The sequence below is a fragment of the Poecilia mexicana genome, unplaced genomic scaffold (genome assembly GCF_051168715.1).
Source record: "Poecilia mexicana isolate PSO_F unplaced genomic scaffold, ASM5116871v1 scaffold_16, whole genome shotgun sequence".
Classification (NCBI taxonomy): Eukaryota; Metazoa; Chordata; class Actinopteri; order Cyprinodontiformes; family Poeciliidae; genus Poecilia; species Poecilia mexicana.
In genome coordinates, this window is record NW_028263385.1 from 7925555 (window position 1) to 7949625 (window position 24071).

At 37.1% G+C, this 24071-nt stretch overlaps 2 protein-coding genes across 2 annotated transcripts; one reads left to right on the plus strand and one right to left on the minus strand.

Moving 5' to 3' along the window:
• Window positions 1–836: 836 nt before the first annotated feature.
• Window positions 837–8980, minus strand: rps19 (ribosomal protein S19). The gene is made up of 6 exons (XM_014975380.2): window positions 8921–8980; window positions 7423–7493; window positions 7083–7183; window positions 6737–6920; window positions 3139–3193; window positions 837–895 (listed from the first exon to the last, which is right to left on the minus strand). Exons 2-6 carry the CDS (start codon window positions 7491–7493, stop codon window positions 863–865), a joined length of 444 nt encoding a protein of 147 aa, XP_014830866.1. The 5' UTR covers window positions 8921–8980; the 3' UTR covers window positions 837–862.
• A 5155-nt stretch (window positions 8981–14135) lies between these two features.
• On the plus strand, window positions 14136–17806 carry LOC148154969 (uncharacterized). Its single transcript, XM_088014267.1, has 2 exons — window positions 14136–15140; window positions 16840–17806. Exons 1-2 carry the CDS (start codon window positions 14773–14775, stop codon window positions 17693–17695), a joined length of 1224 nt encoding a protein of 407 aa, XP_087870393.1. The 5' UTR covers window positions 14136–14772; the 3' UTR covers window positions 17696–17806.
• The last annotated feature ends 6265 nt before the right edge of the window (window positions 17807–24071 follow it).

Consider the following 24071-nt stretch of genomic DNA (forward strand, 5'->3'; position numbering starts at 1 on the left):
TTTAAAAAGAAAATGGAGGCATCTCTGTCCAAGATGATTCATATTCTGCAGACTTTGGCACCCTCTACAGGACCGTTGACACTCAGCTAAATTAAGCGTCTCGTGCCTCGTCTCAATAAGCTTTAATTAGCAGTGCAGACACTGAAGCAAACCCAGACAATGGCTCAACCAAAACAAAAAGGAAACATTGCAATGAGATATATATATATATAAAAAATAAAAACTTTTGTACTGCTAAAATGTTCATGTCAGTTTTATGAATAAATGAATTTAAAATAAGATTGCTATAAAAGATGTTTTTGAAAATTTGAAATGAAATTAGTTTTAAGTCCAACATAGCAAATAGATCATTTCTTTTGTTAAAATAAATTAAGTGTAATTTTAACCTCCAGGTGGCACTGTGGTCCCCTGTATATTTTACTTGCAGACAAACTGAGCTGCTACTGAAAATCTAATCATCTGCCATTATTGTTTTTAAAACATTTGCTCATCATGGGATGACAACCAAATCTCTACAAGCTGAAAAAGAGGCAACACGTGAACACAGTGGCAACAATAGAGCTCTGATGTGACAGAAAGAGAGGGCGCTTTAACAATCATGTCTGGCCATTTTCTGGAGCATGCAGTGGCTCAGTGAAGGAGCAGCTCTCTGTTCACGTCTTAAATATTTAATGAATACAGCACCCACAATTAGGCTTTCGAGTGAAGGTTCATATTTGATCACGAAAATGACACGCCTTGCACTTAACTTACTGCCTAAAAGAAAAAAGAAAAGCTTTATGCTGAGCATGATTTTAAAATGTTCATTTTTTTAAATTAAATAATACACACACCAATTTTGACTTTGTGCAGGAAAAAAGGTTTATTGAGCAGACTTTTTGTTTGCGCCTGCAACCTGTGGAGAAGAAAACAATATGTTATTAGATTTTTAAATTCAGCTCTCTCCTACTACAAATTTGTGAGTTTGGGGAAGTGGGGCATATGGTTGGTACAAATGGCTAACCATTTAATCTCATTCAACTGCAATCTAATCAAACTTCCCATCTGCTTAATCTCCCATTTGTTCATCTTTTACTTCTAATTTTCACCCATTTCAGTTTCTGCAATAGTGTTTCAAACAGCGCCTGCAACACATGGGAGCGACTTACCATCAATTCACAAGGATTTAAGAGGAACAGATCTTGGAAAGGAAATTGTTCTGTTACAGTTGTGGGTAATATCAATATTAATACTATAATACAGAGCAGAAGAGTCGCGATGAATGAATAAGCCATTAGAAGCTACATAACGAGAGTTAAGTTGAGCCGCGCCAACATCTTGCCAAGTTTAGTGCAGCAGGCAGGAAGGCGGGGCCGGCTCAGGTCTGCTCATCTGCATACTGCTCATTAGTATGGGTAAACAAGGAGAAAACTGGTGCCATACGGCAAACTCGCCAAGCATGAAATTCCCTCCTCATGTTTACCCCTTTTTACCCTTGGCTTGTCAAGATGTTGCTGCTTCTCTTGATTTTTTGACAAGGCCCAACTGTGAGGGTTTGTTTTTAAACGAAGGGCAACGATTCTAATAACGTGCTGCAGAAGAAAATCTGCCCCAGGACAAGCGCCTCCAGAAAAGCTTTGCATGTTAAAGTGACACAGAGGGCTGGCGTCTTCCTGCCGTTGACACGACGCAGCATCAAAGCCACAACAGCAACCTTGTGATGATTTCAAAAGCTTAATGCTTCACTCCGTTTGTCACTAAATTGAGCTACTGAAAAAAACTGAGGATGGAATAACATTACAATGCTTAGAAGTTCAAGATTGAAGCTTTTTATTTCAGCACTGAGTCTGACTTGCAAACCCATAACACACATTGTTCTCTCATAAGCTAGGTCACATCTGGAGAAATCATAACCAAATCAAATTTTAAGCAAATGAGAATTCCTACTGGATCCATCTTCCTATGTTACGCATCTGTAGCTGGTTTTATAACATATTTGGCAGAGTCTAAAATATTGTTGATCTTTATAGTCTGCATGTCGCACAATAGATAAAATCACACAACCGTGAAGTTGGCCTCGGGTCATGCAGTGTGATAACGGGCTTTTCACTGCTTGGTTGGCATCTGGACCAACTCACATCAGTCCTTTTAAAATTCTCTACTCTTGTTAAATCTGGATTAGATTATATTTCACTAGAAACAGATTCTTTAAAGCACAGTTCATAACACGAGACCTTTTATTTGTTGCAGAGTGAGCAGAATCAGTTACGAAATCTAAATTTGGCCCAATTTAAATACCAAAGCACCCGTTTAAAAACCTGCTCTAAAGGAGGCTAAAAAGCTTCCAAATTGACTATTTTTGATTTCTAATATCTGTCCATTCAATATTTAAATAAATTTGACAAATTTCCATTCTTCACTAACTGAACTAATACAGATGGAAATTATTTTACTTGTAGTTAACCAGACAGAAAAAAAAGCTAATTCAATATGTTCCAGATTTTAAAGACTCCAGCAAGTGTGATGCAAAACAGGAAGTTGTTTGAACAACAAGGTTTTAACCACTGGCACAACTACAATGAATGAGCATCTAAACAGCAGTACAACTGATAGGAGTAAACTTACACCAATAGGTTCTCTCTATTGGTGGATGCGCTGAAGATCATCAAAACAAAAATGAGCTAGTTCAAGAAAAAGGATCTCTGGTGGCCTAATTTTAATTTATATGGTAATGCTGAATCATCAGGGTGATATATCCACCGTGGTACAGGCATGAGAAGGTCCAGTTATACAAGGAGCAGTACTGACACTTCTCACCTACAGACAGCTGAGCTTGATTAAAATTACTGTTGACTAATTGAATAAATTTTTGATAGATTTGTCGTCATCATTAACTGGAGCCCTAGTGTGAAGGTCATCATTTATTACAGAAAACGTTTCCTGCTCTGATTTTGATTTAAATGTATTTTCCCCCCAAAGATGTAGTAAAATGCATTAGAGAAAAAACTCTAAAACATTCATTTTACTGCTATAAAAAGCAAAATTAGAGATGCAATCACTGTAGTTTTAGCATAAAACAAGAACCAAATTATGTTCTTGGATTGTTTTTTATGAGTTTGGTAAATTGTGGGACAATTAATGCAGAAAAGTGTTTCTCACCTGGCCAGCAATTCTGTCCAGGTCTCTTGTTCCCTGTGAGGTCAGCCTTCGGCCACTAAACAGGAAGAAAAAGGATGATCAATCTCTGAATTTATTTATACCCCATAGACCAAGTGACAAGAGTAAACTACTGATCAATTCTCCAATAAGAGATGCAAAACTGGGAAGGGAACAAAAAAACTCAAAAGGCTAATTTACAATTATGCTTCAGGTGCACTTTAAACACAAACAACAATCAATTGTTTTGTTTTTACGGAGTAATTACATCTCAATTGCTGTGTTGCAGTTCAAAAAACAGCAGTTTTTAATCACTGTTTTGAAAGAAAAAGTTTCAGAGATAAAGGCTGAGAATTGGTGTTTGCTTAACAGGCAGTTAGCTGGCAGTTTATGTCAGAGAATAGCAACAGTGTTTCCAGAGGGCAGCATTAGCTTCAATGAAGGCACAACGGAAAGGAGAAACGGTTGTTAGGACAGAAATGTTTGAAGACACATTCTGGGTTTTCCCCAAGACGTCCAATCTAGATTTTGTTTTCACTTGCCTCCAGAGTCATTAATAAAATGTTGGTTTTTACCGTCTCGTTTCAAGCCGTTTTGCTTTCATTAAAAAACATCAAGAGCCAGACAGTCATTAACCAAAGGCTGTTTTGTTAACAAGCTGTGTTTTGCTCATGTGTAATCTGTGTTCCCATTTGCTGCTCTAAAATGCAACTCTGTTCCAAGCTGAAGCATTCTTTCTGAATATAGCAAAAGTCAGAAATGGAAAATAAAAAAAAACATTTCCTTTGAATACACAGAATTTTTTTTTTCTGAGAGCTGCAAAAACTGCAGAATGTTCAGTTATTAAGCAGACAACTGAAAAAAAAAAAAAACGTGCTTTTTATAAGGAGTTTTGAAAAGGCCTGGGTGACAAACGTATCGCAATGTGAGCATTTCATGTCAGTTGATGTCAGGATTAGTCTTTTGTTTTAAATGTCCAAAATACTGTCAAACTGGCAGTATTTTATCCACAATTTCATCTTCAGCTGTTGTACTCATTTTCCCCTTTTACTTTTCAGCAGTTATGGAGCACTGTGACAAAACATGACCCGGCTCCCACATACTGAGGCAGAGTGAATGAAAATCATCAGGAGCTCATTCACAGGAACCAAGAGGCCGACAACAGCTACTGAAAACAACCCTGGTAAGATCATTTCCTCGCCACCAAACTTCACACATCCGAGAATGACAATAATAACACTGTTGGAAATTTTTGGATTTTGTTTCAGTTTGAAATGCCAACAGTTTTAATCAAGGGCTTAGTACATTTTATTTAATTAAAACCTACATCTGCAATAAACAATTAAATATTTATTCAAATAAGTATATGCAAGCTCAAAGCCAAATAAACCTTTATCATTAATTTATTCCCCTTATTGTGGAGCCTAGTTTTGCAACTGTCTGGCTCATAGTGTACCAAGGTTTTCAATTCAATTTCATAGAGTGCAAAAGCATCTTCAACAGTCAACATAATCATAATCAGGACTGGTTTAGTTGCCAGAATAAATACTTTTGAAAGTCGACTCAATGTTAAAAATACAAGTTGACAAAATGAGACCAAGTCTCACCTCAGCAAATGGAGAATCCACTGAATTATCTCCAGAGGAAAATGAATCAGTATATTTGGTGTAATCTTTTTAAGTTATATTAAAAAATGCTGAACTACCTAACATTTAATTCAATAAGCCAGAAATTTGCTAAACATTTCTGATGTAAAATGATACAGAGCATTTCCACATTAACTAGCACCATGTTTAAAAACATTCAATTAATTCAGCTCAAAGTGTAGAAACTATGTACTCTGGAGTACTAGTGCTTCACTAACACTGATGCAATGCAGGTATACTAGTAAATCTCATCAGTTTCACATGCCAACTGCAAAAAATGACATGGACTTTGTTATAACTTCTGTTGAGGAAAGTATGACATTTCTGCAAAGCTCTCTGGCATTTAGACACCAGCTCAAGTTTTAAACTAGACTAATGTCTTAATTACAGAGAAACTAAGTCAACAACGTAGAGCAAGAAAATGTTGTGAAATAAAAACATTTGGAGTAGGGCTGAAACGATTCCTCGAATGATTCGAGTACCTCGATTACTAAAATTCCTCGAGGAAAATTTACCTGCCTCAAAGCTTCGTTAATTTATGTTTTATTAGTTAGCGCACCGTGTTCCGGCCGGGACTTCATTTGCGTTGCGCGGAGCTCTCACTTCCGCCTCTGAGTTGTTGACAAAAGCTAAGTCTCAGCGGCATAAATCCAATCTTCAAGATTGGCCCGTGGGGATTTTATTGATTGATGATAATGCCCGACTTTTTATCGTTTTTGGGGAACCAATAAGCATCCTTAAAATGACTGGGGGATGCCTGGAGTACGGCAGCATTTCTCCTCCGGGGCTGCTGGTTGAAAGCGAACGGCGGGAAGAGCGCTGAGGTGAGCGGATAGCCTGAACAGGGCGGGCGGCTGAGTAGCTGATGCTTACCGTGTAAATGTAGCTTTACCGACGAACCGCACAATAAATTTCATATCCCGGTCTGAAGAAACGGGTGGCGGAGCGCATCGTACATGGCTGGTAGATGAGTTTCTGAGTGTGACCAGTGAAGGTGTCGTAAATATCCCGTATTGCTTCCCCCCGTGTTCGTCCCCCGGTCTAACGGTTCGTCAGTCCGCTGGTCTATTTCCTCCCCTCCTCCCCATCTTACGTTCGTTCATTCGCCCTCTGCTCCCACTCCAGGCGGCATTTCCCGTATTTTCAAACCCAAAGCGTGACAGGTTAGGTGGCAAGGTGAGTTTAATTAATCTATTAAACTCACTGAAGATGAATACATAAACTAAAAGCTGGATTGTAGACATTTTTATAAGCATATTTGTGAGCCTGCCTCTTTGTTATTAAATTCAATATAATTTCAGATTTTTCTATAACTTTTCTTCTGGTTAACTTAGAAAGTGAGCTATTATTGTTACAGGTTAGTTTTCTAAACTACAAAAAAAGCAACTGTTAGGGATGCTCAAATATGAAAAATTGGACTGATATTGATATCTGATAGTAACACCGGTATTATGCCAGATTTACCAATATTTCATTTTATAATTTTTTTTATCCGATTACTCGATTAATCGTAAGAATAATCGATAGATTACTTGATTACTAAAATATTCGTTTACAACAGCCCTAATTTGGAGGCTGTGTCTCATCACCACAACGTCAACCAAGCTACAATAATAAATTGATGAAAATGGTGCCTTTCACTGCAAAAAATGAAAATAAAATAAATCCATCCTACATAGAATTGTACAAGATGTGGGATCAAAACTTTAAGGCAACCTAGAACCGGCTTAGGATCTATAATCTACGCTTTCATCTCTTTGAACTGAAATATTTCCTGAAGCAAAAATAAATAAATACTCCACATTGAAAGTGATCAGAACAACTTGTCATAAAACACTCATCCTTTTATCCACAAACTCTTCAAAACGTTAAATACAGACAGGTGCAGCCAAGTCAGACTAGAACTCCCTATTTGCAGATTTTTGTAAAAGAAGCTGATGCATAACATCACTTACCCATTGGGATCCTTCTCAATCATCTTGAGGAGCTCAAGAGCCTGCAGCACCTTGCGAGCCACATTTTTTGATCCAACGCTGTAGTGGGCAGGACACACACCGTTCCTCTTGCGACCACCATAGATCTTGGTCATGGAGCCAACACCAGCACCCCCTCTGAGATACAGGTGGCGAACTGTAGATGCTGCAGAGAAAGATTAAGAATAATAAATCAGGTATTGTTAGCCCCATGCAGTGGCAAATTAAAACAAAAGTCAAGTTGTTCCACATAAAAAGCAATCATGCAAATTACTGCTCTCCTACAGTACAGAAAATGATTTCAATCATAAAAGATATTCAGACTTACCAGCTCTGATGTAGAACCAGTTCTCATCGCTGGGAGAAAGCTCCTTGTGCTTACCCAGCTTGACAAGATCCACCCAGTCAGGCACCTTCAGCTTTCCTGACCTGAAGGGGAGAAAAACATCAGCATCAAATCTGATACATCTACTCAAAATTCACATCAGCAGTTTCCAACAACCCAAGTAATTCAAACATACAAAGAAATCAGAGGAAATTAACCCACAAATGATAGTATGGAAGGAAAACAAGAACAAAGACTCTGTGTAAGTTAGAAAAAACAGATGCAAAATACAATTTAGTAACAATCTATAAGCATATCTTATTAACAGGTAAATAATACTGACTTCTTCAGGAAAGCCGCAAGGGCACGGACAAACTCCTGCTGGTTGACGTCTTTCACTGTAACACCAGGCATCTGCAAGAGTTTAAACATCACAGCATTACACGTGACAGTACAATGTTAGATCAGAGTCTGGATAAGATATGCATGTCTTTATCCCAGAATTAGGAAATCGGATAGCAGTATCACAAAAATACAGGACACAGACAATACATTCAACACAAATAAAAAAAACAGCATACAAAATAAAAATCAACATTTCTATACAATAAAATGTTATTAATACAGATTAGGACCATTATTAAATGTGAAAGCAATTTGAGAATATCACAAACTATAGAAGAAAATAGCAAGTAGTCATAAGTACATTAGTGATCACATTTGAAAAAATGCTATGAACAATAAAGATCCGTCCACATGTAACACTAGACTGCACACAGCATATGCATTAGCAATGTTCTTCAGGGTGTAAATTAAACATGGAACTATAAGGAAATGGCTGTATGATACAAAATCTATTATAATATTCAACAATATAAACACTTTGCCCCCACTTGATTCCACCTAAACTCCACTGCTCTTACTGAATTTCTGCATTAGAGTCAACAAAAGTGTGCATATTTGACAAGCAATGGGATTAAAATATAGTAAGTGATTTCATATCGGTTCGAAATGGGTAACTGATTTAAGGATATTTTTAAAATGACAGAAAAATCATAAGATTTATAAGCTGAAGGTGGCTCAATAAGTTATTTCTTTGTTTTTAGTTCTAATTTTTCATTAAATGATTATGTTCGATCTTCTGAAGCCATTGAGGTTTAACAGAGTACACAGCAAGCATCCTGTTCAAGAAGCTCCATGTGCGAGCATCAACTGCAGTGAAATTAATTTTTATCATCTTCACGTGAATGCTGGAAAACAGTAATAGTGTGATTTTAATTGTAATATTTAATTCAATTTTATTTCACCAGGGACTAAAAGCGCACAATATTACGAGTATCTGTGTGGGAAATATATTTATGAGTTTAATTAAAAAGCGAACTTAAAACAAAGATGCATTATTGCCTATACAAAGTCAGATCTAGTACACTTAGAGAAGCTAACAGATGTAGCCGGCATGTTAGCTTCAAAGTCGCATGTTAGCTTACTACCACACTTGGCGTAAAACACTATTCAGTAAAGCTTATAAACCAATATGCTTCACCAAGTAAGCTATGATACCCATATAGTGTAACCACGTAATATATTAAGAGTATAAGATAGTCAACTGCGGTAGAAGCCCAAATGAGGCAGCATGGGGGCAGCCATTACTACCAGCACACTGAAAATCAGTACTCTTAAATACTTAAAAACTAAGAGTCATATTCAACTATTTACGACAACGACCAAACACTTAAATGAAATAGGCATTATACCACAGTAAGATGCGTCTGAAAAGCAAACTTATAAGTTCTGAAGATATTTATGAACATAAATGTGATAAGAGAAAAACAGCGCTTTACCTCGCTTGTGGATAGCGAAGGGAAGAGGGAGGAACGGGGTTTCCCAGCCGTGTTGAAACGGGCAAATCTTGTTTTTTCTCGCGAGACTTAAGTGCTTCCTCCTGCAACTGTTGCGTTTATGGAAAATAAAATAAAGTAACAATTGAGATACAATTAATAAAATAAAAAGGGGAAAAAAAGTGAAATAGGCACATAAAGACATATGGAAAGTTGACCGTTATTCTTCTTTATTTACCGTGCCTATTGTGTTCAATCCCGTTTATGATATGTAAATAAATACTAGAATAAACATGTCTTCAGAATTCACCTAAATAGTGAAATGAACACATTACCTTCACTGTGAGTCATAGTGGTGATGCTTTTCAAGATGATTTTCCGTTCTTCAGCAAGGCTTGAAGCTGGGATGGATGTTCACTAAACACTTAGCCAGAACTACAGTGGAATTGTGGTATAATTCAAAATATACTGGTGTGCTACAATGGCCCAGTCAAAGTCCAGACTGAAATTAAAATGAGACTGTGTTGCAACACTTGAAAGTAACTGTTAACCATCTAATCACAGTTTGAACTAAGAAAAATAGGCTAAATCAAAGATTTGCAGATGTAAATATAGAAAAGCAGGCAGAGTATTAACTCATCATCAGGTTGTCATGCAAATGTGGCACTGTACATACTGACATTGTGATTTATTATACTGTGCACCTCTATTTGTTGCACGCTATTTTTTCCATCTTGCAAGCATTTAGTTTGTAATATAATAATATCCAGGCAGTTTATATTAAATATTTTGATTTGTTTTTAATTTTTTGTTTAGTTGCAAAGTTGTTTATTGTATTGTATTTTTACAAAATAAACTAAGTTATGCAAAAAATGAATGTTTAGAAGGTTGTACATTTTCAAGTACAATTAAACTTCAAATAATATTTTTATCCAATTAAATATAGATGCAAACATTATGGAATATGTGTCATGAGTTTTTTTTTTTTCCTTTCTCCATATTGAACTATAAAAAAACATTGCTTAATGTCTTCAATGTTTAATGTAAATAATATCAAAATTTAAAATGCAATATGTTAATTAGTTTGAACATGTGAAATTAAGTATTATCCTATCTAATTTACTTCATGAACCTCATCATTTTTATTTCAACTTTGTTATTGCAGACTTTAATAGATGTCATCACAATGTAATTAATTTCTATGTATGGTAATCTCTGACTTCATAAACCAATTACATATAATCTGTCAACAACCACGGTTAGGAGCATAAACAAATAATAATTAAAAAAAGAGTTGAAAGGGGATTATTTATTTAGTTGCTCCATTGCTATATTTTGTCGTTACAGGGTTTTAAAGTGAAAGTCTATAAACACAATTCATTGTTTTATTTTACTGCTCATTAAATTTAGTTTAATTTTTTCAACAAGGCTCCTTTTAGAACCTAATTCCAAGATAAACAAACATTTAAGACTCCATCAGGATTCTGATTTCTGTACCTCATTTCCACGATGGATATGTGTTTTTGTGAAAGGCAGTTTGTTGATTCAGGTCAGTGTGCCCCTGCCTGGAGCATGGTGCTGTTGGTAGAATAATTTGTGCACAGACTTGGGCTTTGAGCATTAAAGGCTCCACTCTGTGGTTCAAGGAAAATCATTTGCATTACATTAAAATGAAAGATGAACATTTCTAAAGAATAAATAAAGAATTGCAGTTGCTTCAGGCTTTATTCCTTAGTTGTTGTTAAAGGTGATTTTCCTAATTATTTATCTGAATATTTCAAAATCAGTGGATTGTATTAATTTGCCATAATTTGAAGTGCTTATATAGAGTTATAGTGCACGTGAACACTTTCAACTTATCCTTTCAACCTACAAGAAATGCATTTCTCCAATCCTTTCAAAATGCCCTTAATTTAGATATAATCAAATTAACCTTGTTTTAAATAAGTGGACACCTGAGATCTGAAAGTTTCAGGAGCAGATAGCCTTGCTAAATGTTTATTTTCAAAAAGCTTTGTTAGAATGTCTGTCAATACAAGTTAAAGTAGTTTTAATATTATTTTGCTAATTTAGACATTTTTAACATTTAAAATAATTGATCATGTTTTGATCTTAGTCATGAGATTGTACTATAACTAAAGTGCTACTTTGTTAGTCTAAACAAGATGTATAAAAATTACATTTTTTTTATTTGGCTGTCTCATGTGAATTACCCTAAATCCACTTCTGATTGGTTGATCGGTCCCGTGAGACGTCTCCTACCCATGCAGTCCATGCTGCTTTCAGGAGCTCTGCAGAGTCTGGAGATGAAAAATAAACCTTAGAATCCACCAAGAGGATTTTGTTTGAAAAGTATGTGAAAGAGGACTGCTTACCTTTTTGAGATTTGATTGTGACAAATGTTTTTCTTTACATTATGCTGGACATTACTTAGGTACTTAGTTTTAGAATAGAATTAGGATATTTTTTCTTTCTTTAATTTTACATAGTTGTGTTTCTTTTACTTAATTAGTTATTACAAAGTGCATATTACTGTGATTTATAATAAAATTACCTCTTGTTTAGGCTGATTGCTGCAAGTAAAGTGTGGATTAATTTTAGTGTTGATTCCAGTTAATTACCCTCTTGAAATACACTACTGAAAATCTTGAAACTGGGAAATTAGAAATTAAGAAACTTACAATGTTTTGAATTTTGTTTGTAGTTTTATAAAGCAAAAAGAAGAAAGAGGATAAATATGCAAGTTGTCAAATGATGGAAAACACCATTTAAACTCAAACAGGCTGTTCATCAGCCAATTAAAAATGTAGTACCACTAACCTCAAAAGTGTATTTGGATGCTCCAAGACATACAGCTATTTTTTGAAAAGATCCTAAAATCAGGTTTACGAATATCAAGTCATAGCTCAAATTCAGACTCTTAGATCACTAACCCAATTATTGCCCAATAACAATGGGGCTGTATCCCTTATAAAGGTGCTTAAGAAACACCTCAAAAACTCAAAAGTTTTTTGGGGATGGATGAGAGAGAAGATTTACATTAATAGAATTTCAACCTAGTGATGATGTTCTTGAAGCCATCCTCACATGGAGCAATGCTCCTGCCAGTGGAAACACTCACTTCAAACAAAGCCCAGTCCTACTCACAACTGAGTCTTTAACATTATTAGTTCTTTTTTTTTTTTTGTCATTGCAAAACCTCCAGTTATCTGATTAACAGCCTGTTTGGAGTTTTATGGTCACTTTCAATAAATTTCTTACTGTATTTGTTTTGTCTCTTTCTTTTTTTGGGGGGGTTCTTTTTTTTTTAATTCAGCAAATTGAAATAGGAGTTTCAAAAGTTTGATCAGGATTACACACAAAAATATTTTCTAGCTTCTTCAATGCGACAAATTTTGCCGAATACAGCATAGGTGTTCTTAATTTGATTCTTCATTCATTCCACCTACAAAAAGGCATACTGATTAAGAGCTCTTATCTCCACCATCCCACACAAACTGAACCAAACTAAGAAAGAAAGAAAAAAAGAGTGAAAATTGAGTGATTATGGCTTCTCTTTGCTTCACCTTATTTTAGTGTGTGCTTGTGCTTCTTTATTTGCATAGTTGTCTGGATGGCAGAGGTGCTGTTGCCCTTTGCACATCTTAGATGGAAAGGGCAGCTGTGCTCCAACATTGACACAATTGATATGTTTGCAGAGACAGGAGAGAGATAGAAGGTGGGTTGATAAGCAGGAGGTTTATAAATCAGGTTCATTGTGTCAGTGAGGGTGTAGGCAGCGTGAGGAAGGGACAGAGATCCTGAAGGGAAATAAAAAAAAGACAGCTTAGACTTAAAGAAGACAGATAAGAGCCTTGTATATTGTATCAGCCTCATCACAGGGCCTTAAACAGGTAAAAGTCCTTTTCTTTTTCCTCTGATTGCCTTCCTGAAATCACACAAACATCTGGGTAACTATGACCTTCTTATATCTTTTTAACCAGTTGCTGAAAAGTTTGACCCCATAAATTGTAAGAGATCAATGGACGAATGCAGACAATTAATTACACTCCAAGACTCCAACTTACAATTTGAATTGAAAATTCAGACAAAGAGGATTAAACCTTAATAATTAGGTCAGTAAATCAATTCTGCCCAAGCACTTCAGATGGCGAGACAGGAGACGACTGTATAAAGTGATTATGAAGTGGAATATAGGAGTTATTCGAACCATGACTACTATTGAAGTGATGTCTAACTGCAAATGTTTCGAAAAGGTCAAACTAATTATATTGAACAGACAGGTCGCTTAACAAGGCAGCAAATCTGCTGTATGAATTTTCCTCCACTTTCCCTTTTTTTTTTCTTTAATGTTTGGAAATTGTACTAAAACTTGCTGCCAATCATTGTGAATGCTGAAAATTACTTATCGAGGTGGAGAAGTGACTGTTGTGCATCCAGCGCCCTAAGAAGTACTCACACCTCCTCTTGAGGTTTTCACATTTTGTTGTGTAACAGCCACACATGTTAATGTATGTTTGAGGGATTCTGCTATTTGTGATATTTGTACATAATTGTAAAGTAGAAGGAAAATTATACATGGCAAAAGGGTGATGTGCTGTTCTAGCCCCATGTATAATATTTTACTGAATTACCTTTTGCTCCTTCTAATGCTACAAATATCTTCAGGCTTTTCATGTCAAAAGACTCACATTTCTTCCCACGATTGTTTGCAAACAACCTTAAACACAGTCAGATTGCAATGGAGAGCTTCTCTGAACAGCAGTTTTCAAGTCTTGCCACAGATTCTGAAGTTGGTTTAGGTCTGGACTTTGACTTGTCCAAATCTAACACCTGGAAATACGTTTACATTCTATTCCACTCCGGCTGCTTGTTAGTTTAGAAATATCTGTCTCTTGGACTTCATTAGGTTGCTAGCTCACTAAGCTTCTGAAGGCAAATTGACTTACTGTGTTTTATTTAGGGGTATCAGAGTAAAAGGAGTTAATTACACTTTGATTTGTCAAACATTTTGTAACCATTGTGTCCTTGTCCTTCAACTTATCAACTATGCACTACTTTGTGTAGGTCTACTTCATGAAATCTCATTGAAGATTTTGTGAAGATAGCTTGATAAAATGTGAGACGAATTGTGTAGAACTTCGTATTGTATGAATACTTTTGCAAGGCACTTTAAATGTTTGGGCCTATTTGTGTCTGAGAGATAGTAAGTGAAAGAATGGCTACACTGCACAGGAGAAGTGAAACAAGGTCAACACTATGAAAGAAAGGAAAATGGAAAAGGCAGCGATAACATTGTGTTGCCAACCAGCTTGGTGCTTGTTGTTGCTTGTTGTTGCGTGTTTGCATGGAGCTCACATCCTCAGAGGAGAAGCTCTGTCAAGTGTGGTCCAGCCTGACCTTTTCACTCCCCGGGCACGTTTCCAGTTCTCCAATACCTATCAAAATATCTACTCTCTTTGCGTTGGGAGCACAAACTTGCATCTTTCAATACTTTCTCCTGCACTCTTGCCAGATGTTTTAAGTATTCTGCACATGAGCCCAGTGTGCTTAACCTCGATATTTCCTCAACTCTTTGTCACTCTTTTCTCATTTACATTCCCTCTCTCCTTTGGCTTTCTATTTGTGTTTGACCGTTCTTTTAACAGTCCATGCTGCTTGAGCAATTCTTGTGGAAGACCTCTGCGGGAACTCGGCGCTCCCAGCAGCTACTGTAGGAGTAAACAAAGCTGCATTTGCATAAGCACTGATATAAACACATTTCTTTAACTTTTTCTTAAACTTAAAGTTTTCCCAATCTATTTTTTGACTTTTAAATAACTTCTTTTTCTCCTTTCGTTTATTTTCTTTCAGAAATGGAGTTCATTTGGCTGTACTCCCTTTGCCAGTGCACTCTTTCTATATTTCTGATTGTGGTCAGTGTGAGATTGTGCATGGCGGTCAGCAGCAGCAGAGCTGTGGCTGATGTCCACCAGGAAGCACAGGGTGGAGGGGTACAACCTGGAAGTGTTTCATCCTGTCTCCGGTTGTGCCTGGGCTGTGTGGGGGCCGTGGGTGGGGCAGTGGGAGTTCCTGTAACTCTGCTGCTCAACCTGCGAACCCCCCACTGTCTCTACACATGCATGACACTTGTGTGTTGCCCTTTGCTGATCCGACAGTTTACCATGTTCCTGTTAATGCTGCTCACACTGGACACCCACCTTCAGCATCATTTGGCAGACAGGTGAGTCTGACAAGTGGAAGAATCCACATCCAAACTGAGCATGAAAAGTTCCCAAATTGGAAAATGTATAAGTTACACGTGAAATATTCTCAATAAAGAAGCAAACAAGGGAGTCGTGGTGCTTCTCCTTAGTGTGAAAAAGCTCAGAATCTATGTACCAATCAACTCTGTTCAAAATAAATCAACACAAATGAAGACAAACATTTTGGATGTTCTCTTGTATCAATTTGATTTAGATTAGAAACATTACTCCAAAATCCAACAGACATGACAGTGTCATTAATAATTCAAAATGAGTGCCTATGTCTGGCAATCATTGGGCAAGAGAGGCAAAACGCAGTTCAGAGTAACAAATTAACATGTTGTTAGACTGGAGAGGACACAGCTAAGCACGCAAACCTCAAATAAATACAATCTGACTAAATACAAATGCAGCTTTTATATCCCCAACCTCTTTTGTTGAATCATTAATTAGGCACTAATGAAACTGTTGTTTTACTTCACCTGCCACACTTAGCCCTGATTACTACCAGACCTGTAGAATCAAGAAATCACTTAAATCAAATCTGCCTGACATTGAACACACTGGGTTCTGAACAGGTGAGAAAAACAGTTGTTGTCCATCAGTCTGTAAAGGGTTACCAAGCCATTTTTAAGAGTTTGAGACTCTAGTGTGCCACAGTAAGAGCCATTGTCCATAAATGCAGAAAAAATTCACAGCTCTGAATTTTCCCTGGAGTGACCAGCCAACGCACATCTCATCCACTAAGTCACAAAATGACCTTGAACAACATCTAAATCACTGTAAGCCTCATGTGCCAAAGTCAAAGTGTTCATGATGCAACAGTACAAAAGAGGCTGGGGGAAAAAATGTCCATCTTTAAGAAATCATAAACAAAAACACAGTATTGCCTTACGAGCCTGGTGTACATGCTGCTCATGTATTTGGAGCTGTGAATAATTCATCAAGTTATTCAGAGGACAAACATTAGCGGGAAAAGCATAGATGTTGTTTCCAGCAGATCGGCTCTAAGCCATGCAAGGAAAACACCTCTGCTGCCCAGCTTTCCTTCAAGCACAATCCTGGATTATGTCAGTCTTCACTCAGTCAATTCAGCCAACTGGGTTGCCCTGCTCAGCACTTGGCGACACAGCACACTCCTTCACACAAAGCCATCCACAATCCTCTATGCAAAATTGAATGCCTGCCCTGTCTCCATATAAAGCAGACAGAAAAAGCTGTCTCTGTTATAGTGCATAGAGAAAAGCATATACATTGTTTTCCTGGAGCATGAGAGGCTGCTGTGTGTGCTGCCGTTCTGAAACTCGTACAGAAATGGCCAAAGATTTGCACAGTCCTGCAGAAGATTTGCCACATGGTTTTGTAGCAAGTCCACCCTGATCCGGAAATGACACAAATAGGCAAAAATGAAACTCTTCCTGAAATATGTTACTTTGAAATTCTCTTTAGGGGTCAATTAAACATTTGTTTTGCCCAAATGGTTTGTGTTTCACAAGTTATTTGAACAGTTACAATGCACTCCCCTAAAGGATGTTGCATATTAATTGAGAAGTCAGTTGTTGACATTGACGCTATTAGAGTTATTTCAAGTCACAAGTTAAGTCATCCAGATATCTTTATTATAGACTAGAGTCTAATTTCAGAACTTACGCTAATGTTTTCATAACTTCTTGGCAGATACTCTTCAGTGGTGACCCGTCGGAGAGCTCTGTGTGTGGTCCTGATGTGCTGGTTGGGATCAGTTCTCTCGTCCTTCGCCCAGTTCATAGGCTCAGACGTCCTCAGCTCCTCCAGAAGTGATGACTCTGGTCTCAGCAACGAAGGTCATGGACTAAAATCCAACGGGACCACCTCCTCACCCCCTCTTACAACAACCCCTGTACCAAGGTACTTTCATGACCGTGAGGTAATTGGGAAGTTCCTCCCATATGGAGGTTTCTTGTCAAAGTTCTACGTGGAGGACATGAGCAACTTCACCTATGCAGAGATCCACAGCAGCCACTGGGGGGTGTGCGCTCCTGATGCTATCCTCAGCCCGCAGTTCATCATCTACGTTCATGGAATGACCGTCTTTATCCTGCCCTTTCTTTTCTTACTGGCCATTTACTTTGACTTGCTGTGCAGTAAGCCAAAAATGCCTCTTTTCAGCCACACTATTCCTGAGAAACGATCCCATTTGCTCCGCTTTCTGGTCCTTTCCATGTCTCTTTTGGTTATGCTTTGCCTGCCACTCTATATCATCCAGGCTCTCTTGCTTTTTAACCCCCATACCCATCTACCTTTTTGGGCCCATGCAGGTGCCATATTCCTCTTTCAGGTATATACTCTGGTTCCCCCGGTCCTCTTTACTCCTCCAAGAAAGCAAGTGGGGGAGCAGCAGGCGTCCTTTCAACTAGCTGTTCCCAACCTCCAGCCTTCACTTTCTCATTTCAGAGGAAAGTCTGTCCACATGGCACTGCGTGAGGTAATGCAAACAGTTCCATGGTCTTCAGCTAAAAATTCTCTCAAAGCTAAAGTGCGCCCAGAGGCCTGAGTTTTGAAAGGGTACAAATCTGTATTCTGTGCACACTGTCACAAATAGTAGGTAAACAATCCTGTTTGCAAAATAAATATTTAAAACAAATAACCTAATTGAAAAAAAAAACCCATATATATATATATAATATATATATATATATATATATATATATATATATATATATATATATATATATATATATATATATATATATAAGCATTTTTATCTAATCAAAAACACTTGCTGTACATATTATGAATTAACTTGCAAACAGAAAGGCCATTTAATTATCAGGTCCCAAATGAAATGTCAGGAAAATTAAGTCTCAAGATGATAGCCACTATCCTGATCACAGATGCCTGTTTCCTTTGACTGCTCCTTCCTCTGGGCTTTATTCTTCTCCTTTTATTAATCCTCACTAAGCTAACAACTAGTGATGCAGATATATGTGTGACAGAGACTAATTAAACATTCCCTAATAACAGTAGTCCAGGGAGATTCTGGTATTGTAAGCAAAGCATAATTAACCCCTGGTTATGACACAATATTCAAGGCTGCTTTGACTTTAGTTGTGAATACAATGTGATGCTCTTTTGAAATAAAAAAAGGTCTTGCTCACAATAATTGGATTGTTCATCTTGTACCATGTTGGTGTTACGAAATCACTGATGGAGAAAAATATGATAAATTCATCTCCCTCCTCATAGAATAGAGTCTTGAAAGACATCTTTTCTTCTCTGCTTCTTCGATTTGTCCTGATAATAACCAGCAATTTCTTTTGAATTTTACATTCATCAGCTCTCATAATTGTCCTCACTCAGCCACGTACAATGCCTTGTAAAAGTGTTAATAAATCTTGAAGTATGTCATATTTTGCGATATTACAACCACAAATGTGTGTGTGTGTATATATGTATATATATGTACTTTATGTGAAATCAAAGTAGTGCATAATTATAAAATGTAAGTAACATTTTGTGTGGCTTTCAGCAATCCACATCCCCACCCTCCAATCGCCCCTCCCAAAATGCGGTGGTCATACCCCCTTTACAGTTATACCCCTAATTGAAATATAGTGCAATACTGAAAACCTCCATTTGCTGAAATTACAGACACAAATATTTAAATGTATGTTTTTAACTTTCAGGGCAGGATGACTTTTAAAATATTTGTCAAATTTTGAATGAGTGTCTGTAAACAGAAATTTTGTAGTCCACAGTCTAAAATGGAATTATGTCTGGAATTTGATTGGGGATTTTTGATACATATTTATGCTTTGATGTAAACAATTTAATTGCTGCTTTTGGTGTGTGTTCAGAGTTGTCCTGATAGAAAATGTTCCATGAAAAACATGAAGCCATTTAACCCTTGTGTTTACAAATGGGGTCCAACCGACCCCACACACGTATCACTTGTATCATTTGCCTCAGTCCTCATACATTGCCTCACGCACAAGGGTTAAAGGTTTGAATATATTCACATTTCCGCATTTGGTGGCTTAAAAATGAGGATGTAGCAATCCAGTCAATATCAAAGATATTAACAAGCTAATTAGAAGAAAAGCTACGAGTCAGGCTATGCGAGAGGGAGTAAGGGTGATAGGGTTCAGTGGACCTCCACCCATTTATGGTTTAGGACTCACCTATCTGTGGATTTTCTGTGGAACAAAACTCCTAACTATGCACTGAAAATGTGTCTAGTTGCTGATGTTTTCATTGAAAAAAATATGCAAAAAATTTAGAGAGAAAATGCAGCTTAGAAAGCTGAAATACCTGGATACAATCCTACTTGACAAGTCGTTGGCTGGCGTTTGCAAAACAGACAATTTGAGCACCATTCATTTTCCTTGCCATTCCCTGGTTATATCCCCAAGAGCAGGGAAATGGATGTTAGCTACTGCTATGGTGATAAGACCACCATGTGCCTTATGGCATCTTAAGATATATTTGGTGTTTGACTAGGTACTTACAAGCATTTTTAAAGGAAGTCTGAAGTATTTCTGGATGGGTAGCTATGGTCCCTAATCTTTGTGAATACCAAGTAACGACTGTAAAAATAATGTCAGCATAGAGACAGCTGCAAAAAGAGATAGAAAGGGTTATGGAGTACATGTACGTTCATGAAAAAGAAGATGTTCTTTAAAGAGTTTCTTGAAGATAGACAAAATATGGAAGACATTTTACCAAAGCACCGAACAGGCAACCTCTTGTGAGCATAATGAAACATTATTCTCCCATTCTTGCTCTACACCTCACTCCTTTGTAGTCAGAGTCATACTATGGTTTATTATGGGCACTGTTGAGTTTTCAGTCACTACAAAAAGCCTTCACTGGAACACATTATTGATAGAGCAATTTGGTAAGGACAAAGACAGAAGGAGAGGAATCAGAGTGCCCTTTCTTCTGTGGTGCAGCTCTCCATTTGATTGCTCTGCTTGTCTAAAAGCTTTCTGCTTCCTGATTATGCAACACCAAGATACGCAAGTCACCTCAATCAATGCCTCATGCTAACAGCGTCATCCCTGTGTACACATCGGTCTGTGCCATGTGCCATGTCAGGTTCCCACTGTCACCAAAGCAATGTAACAGGAGACGTGTTCAGGTTGCATTCACAGATGGATAAAACTGTTCCAGTGTACCATGTTCCAGCCAAGAAAATAAATAAGCTGAAGATCCAGTCAAGTCTGATATTTACTGCAACTCGTAGAACTGAAATATGATGAAATAAATGGGTCATAACTGGGAAATTCCCTGACATGAGCCAGTTTCAGGTCATTAATCTGTTAAAGTGGAATCAGAAAGAAGCAGTGTGGGTTATTCATAGGCGTTTGGCTGTCAATATACTCCAGACTATCACTAAATTCACTGGGTTATGTTGGGTAAAAGTTTCAAGGCCTAACTTTCTTTTTAGATTGTTTTCCAATGAGTGAAACTCTTTTGCAATATCATAATCAGCTTCTCGAAGTCTGTAATTTCCCTATTTTCTATTTACTTATTTATTTACATGGGAGGACCTAAATTGTGCTCAACAGTGTGGACACACGTTTGCTCCAGAAGTTGGCGAAATGCATGTTTTCTTCCAGGTAAGCTCAGGTTTTTATCTCAGTGCATCTGCTCCAATGCACTATGTTGCATCAAGGGAAAGTAATAAGTTCACGATTCTTTTCCACTCATTTCCTGTCCAGGCCTTGCACCTGACCATGACAGCTTATTGTGCACTGTGGGCTTAGCAATGTGAACACAAGTTTTATCAAAAAGGTAGACAGGGGCAGGACAAAAGAAAAAGGATTAGACATGGAAAAAAAAAAAAATCTGCACCGTGTCTGAAAATAAAGTCTGTAAGAAATAGAAAGAATTTTAGCAAAGTCCTGACACGGCATTTGATTGATGCATTATTCTCCACTTAATTCATCTCTGTGCCAAGTTTTCTGATAATAGGTTTTATGGAGTCATGTTGTTGTTTTCCGTCTCTCAAGCTGTTTGCAATTGCAGTTCTGCAAACAAAGTATCTGAAGGCTTGCCTTTTAAATTGGTTTTGTTGTCAGAACACTGGTTCGTAACTTTTAGTTTAAAAGCCTTTTTATGTCTGAATGATTTATATGGAAAACAAACCAACCTTTCTTTCTATATATAGTTTGGTACTGGACATAAAATAAAACAGCCAAAGTCAAAATAAAAACTTTGAAACACCTTCAGAAAGCCCAATGAAATATATAGTTTAATGTAAATGAGAGTGAAATACAAAATTTGAGTTCCTGTTAATGGCTAGAAAAGTTAAATACAGGAGCAGAATCTCGTTATAACAAGAAAGTTTCTTCCTATAGCGAGAAATAAAGAGTCTCATATCTCACTATAATGAGATTTTAAATTCATTAAAACGAAAAATATGTTGTTCTGTAACAAAGAAAGAATGTAAAATTGCACTCCATTTCTTTTAGACACACAAGCATCCCTCAAAATTATTTTGGTTTTAATGAGATATAAATCCCATTCTAATGCCAACTGAAACATGTTCTGATGAGCTTTGTATGCTGTTATGAAGATAAAGCTTTCATGTTTTAACGAGATACTGCTGCTGTATTTATTTCCCAGCTTTAGTGATTAAATGCGTTCATAAATAAGATCACCTTTAGGAGAGAATTTATTTTCTTGTACCCAGATAGTTTTTTAATGTTTTTATGTCTTTACAATTTTGACAAATGGATCTGTGTTACTAGATGTCATTGAGAAAACAATAGATCATGAATCACAAACTTAAGTTTCCCTAGCATTCTAATCAATACCATAAAACCTGCTTCTGGTGTATTTATTTTACAGAACATGTCTGAGACTTTGCAACAGCTATATAACATACATTTTTTTAAAGACTTTTTCCACAGCTTTATCAGGGATGTCAATAAATGTGCACATCCGTTGCCGAGGTCACGCAAGCTAGACAGGTTTTAACTTGATTGCAATTTTCAGTATAGATTAAAAAATAGACTATAAAGAAAAAAATATAATTTAATGTTTAATGTCTCTCCTTTTTAAAGAGAAGCACAAAAATGATGAAAGACAAAGAACTTGCGTGAAAAAAAATAAACATTTACTTGAAGGGTGTACACTTCTCTCTGGAAGACGTTCAAAGGAACAATATTCTCTGTTTTATTACTCATCGACCACTGCGAGTGCTACCAGACCTCCCTTTGCGTCACCATAAACTGAAGATATGTCTCGAACTGGCTGAATTGTTTGCAGTTGAGAGTGTCAACTCATGCCGGTCGCGCCTGGCGAGTCCATTACTTTGATTGCCGTTTGACAATCTGTCTTTATGACAGGCGACTGTGGAGCTTTGGCATCAATGGGAGAGAAACACATCGATCCATCCCCTTGTGACCTCCAGCTGCTTTCAAATCTAGCCTTGCACACAGATGGACATGTTGAGTGCTCCTCGACAGAATCGGGTATTGATTGCGTGGAAGCTAATGGCAGAGTCATATTTTTCCTGTGTGCATCTGACTCAACCCTCCTGTCCCCCCTTTCTTCCCTGCTATCTGTTCTTGTGATTCATTAACCTGGCAGCAGATGCGTCTGTTTTGTTTATTTCGACTGAGCTGCCAGTGTTAGCATCCTTCATCCTCTTAACATCTATATTACCGACTACATTTCTGCTATTCCCCCTTTAATCTGATTGTTCTATCATTTCTCAAAGTGATCAGAATCTTGGAACTTTTTCACATTTTGTCACATTACAGCAACAAAGGTTAACGTGTTTCAATGAGAAGCTCTGTGATAAACCGAAACAAAGCAGTGCATATTACTAAAGCAGAAAAGAAAATGTTTTCCAAAACTTTCTACAGAGACATAGCTTATATTTTGTAGGGGAATCTTTTGGTGTAAGTAGTTGCAGAACTTTTGAGTAATGTTTCCACATTTGCACCTCTTCAGTGTTAATTTTTGGCCAGTCTTCTTTGGAATCCCACCGATTCCTTTCCCACTCCCTGCTAAGGGCAGGAATCCCCACTGAATGATGGTGCCGCCAACATGTTTGCAACAGGGATGATGAGTTCAGGGTAGTAATACACAGTGTTGGTTTTCTTCCACACATAGCGTTATGCATGTCAACAGGTTCAATTTTGGTCTCCTCTGATAATAGCACCTTTTTTCTGCATGTCTAATGTCTACATGGCTTTTGGCAAACTATGTTTTCCCCCCCCCCCCTCAACTTTCGAAAAGAGCCAAATGTGTTAAATGCACAAGTCATGGTTTTCTAGTGAATACATTCTCCAACCTGAGCAATGGATGTATTTAGATTCTGCATTTACAATGTCAATTTAGATTTATGGTCATGTTGACGTATATTTGCATTTAAACCAAACTATTTCAGTTTTAGGGGATATATTTAATAGTTTTTTTGTAGAATGCTTAAAGTTTGGGATTTGTTTTAAACTTGTTCATAACTCACTTCTTAACCAATTTTATGGGTTTCTTAGTGTTTGTGATTCTATTTGTTCTTTAATGTTCTACTAATCAAATCTCTGCACCACTCACAATACAGATGGCTCCAACATTAAATTACATTCAAGTGGACTCTCTTAATGCGAGACGTCTGAAGACAACTGGCTGCACTGAAGTTTATTTGAGGTATCAGAGCAAACATTGCTGAACCCAAAACTGGCAGAACACAAATACACCATTTAAAAAAAAAAAACATATATAATTAGCAGTACTTTGTGTTGATCTGTCAAGCAAAATCAAATCAAACCACATTGTATTTTGCGGTTGTGATGTGACAAAAAACAGTAAATTAATTCCCGCGGTACGAAAACCGAATGATTAATTTCTTTCCCCGTTTCTCTAAATGACAAACAGCACCGGCTGATCACACGGACACAAGAATCAGTCTGATGAGG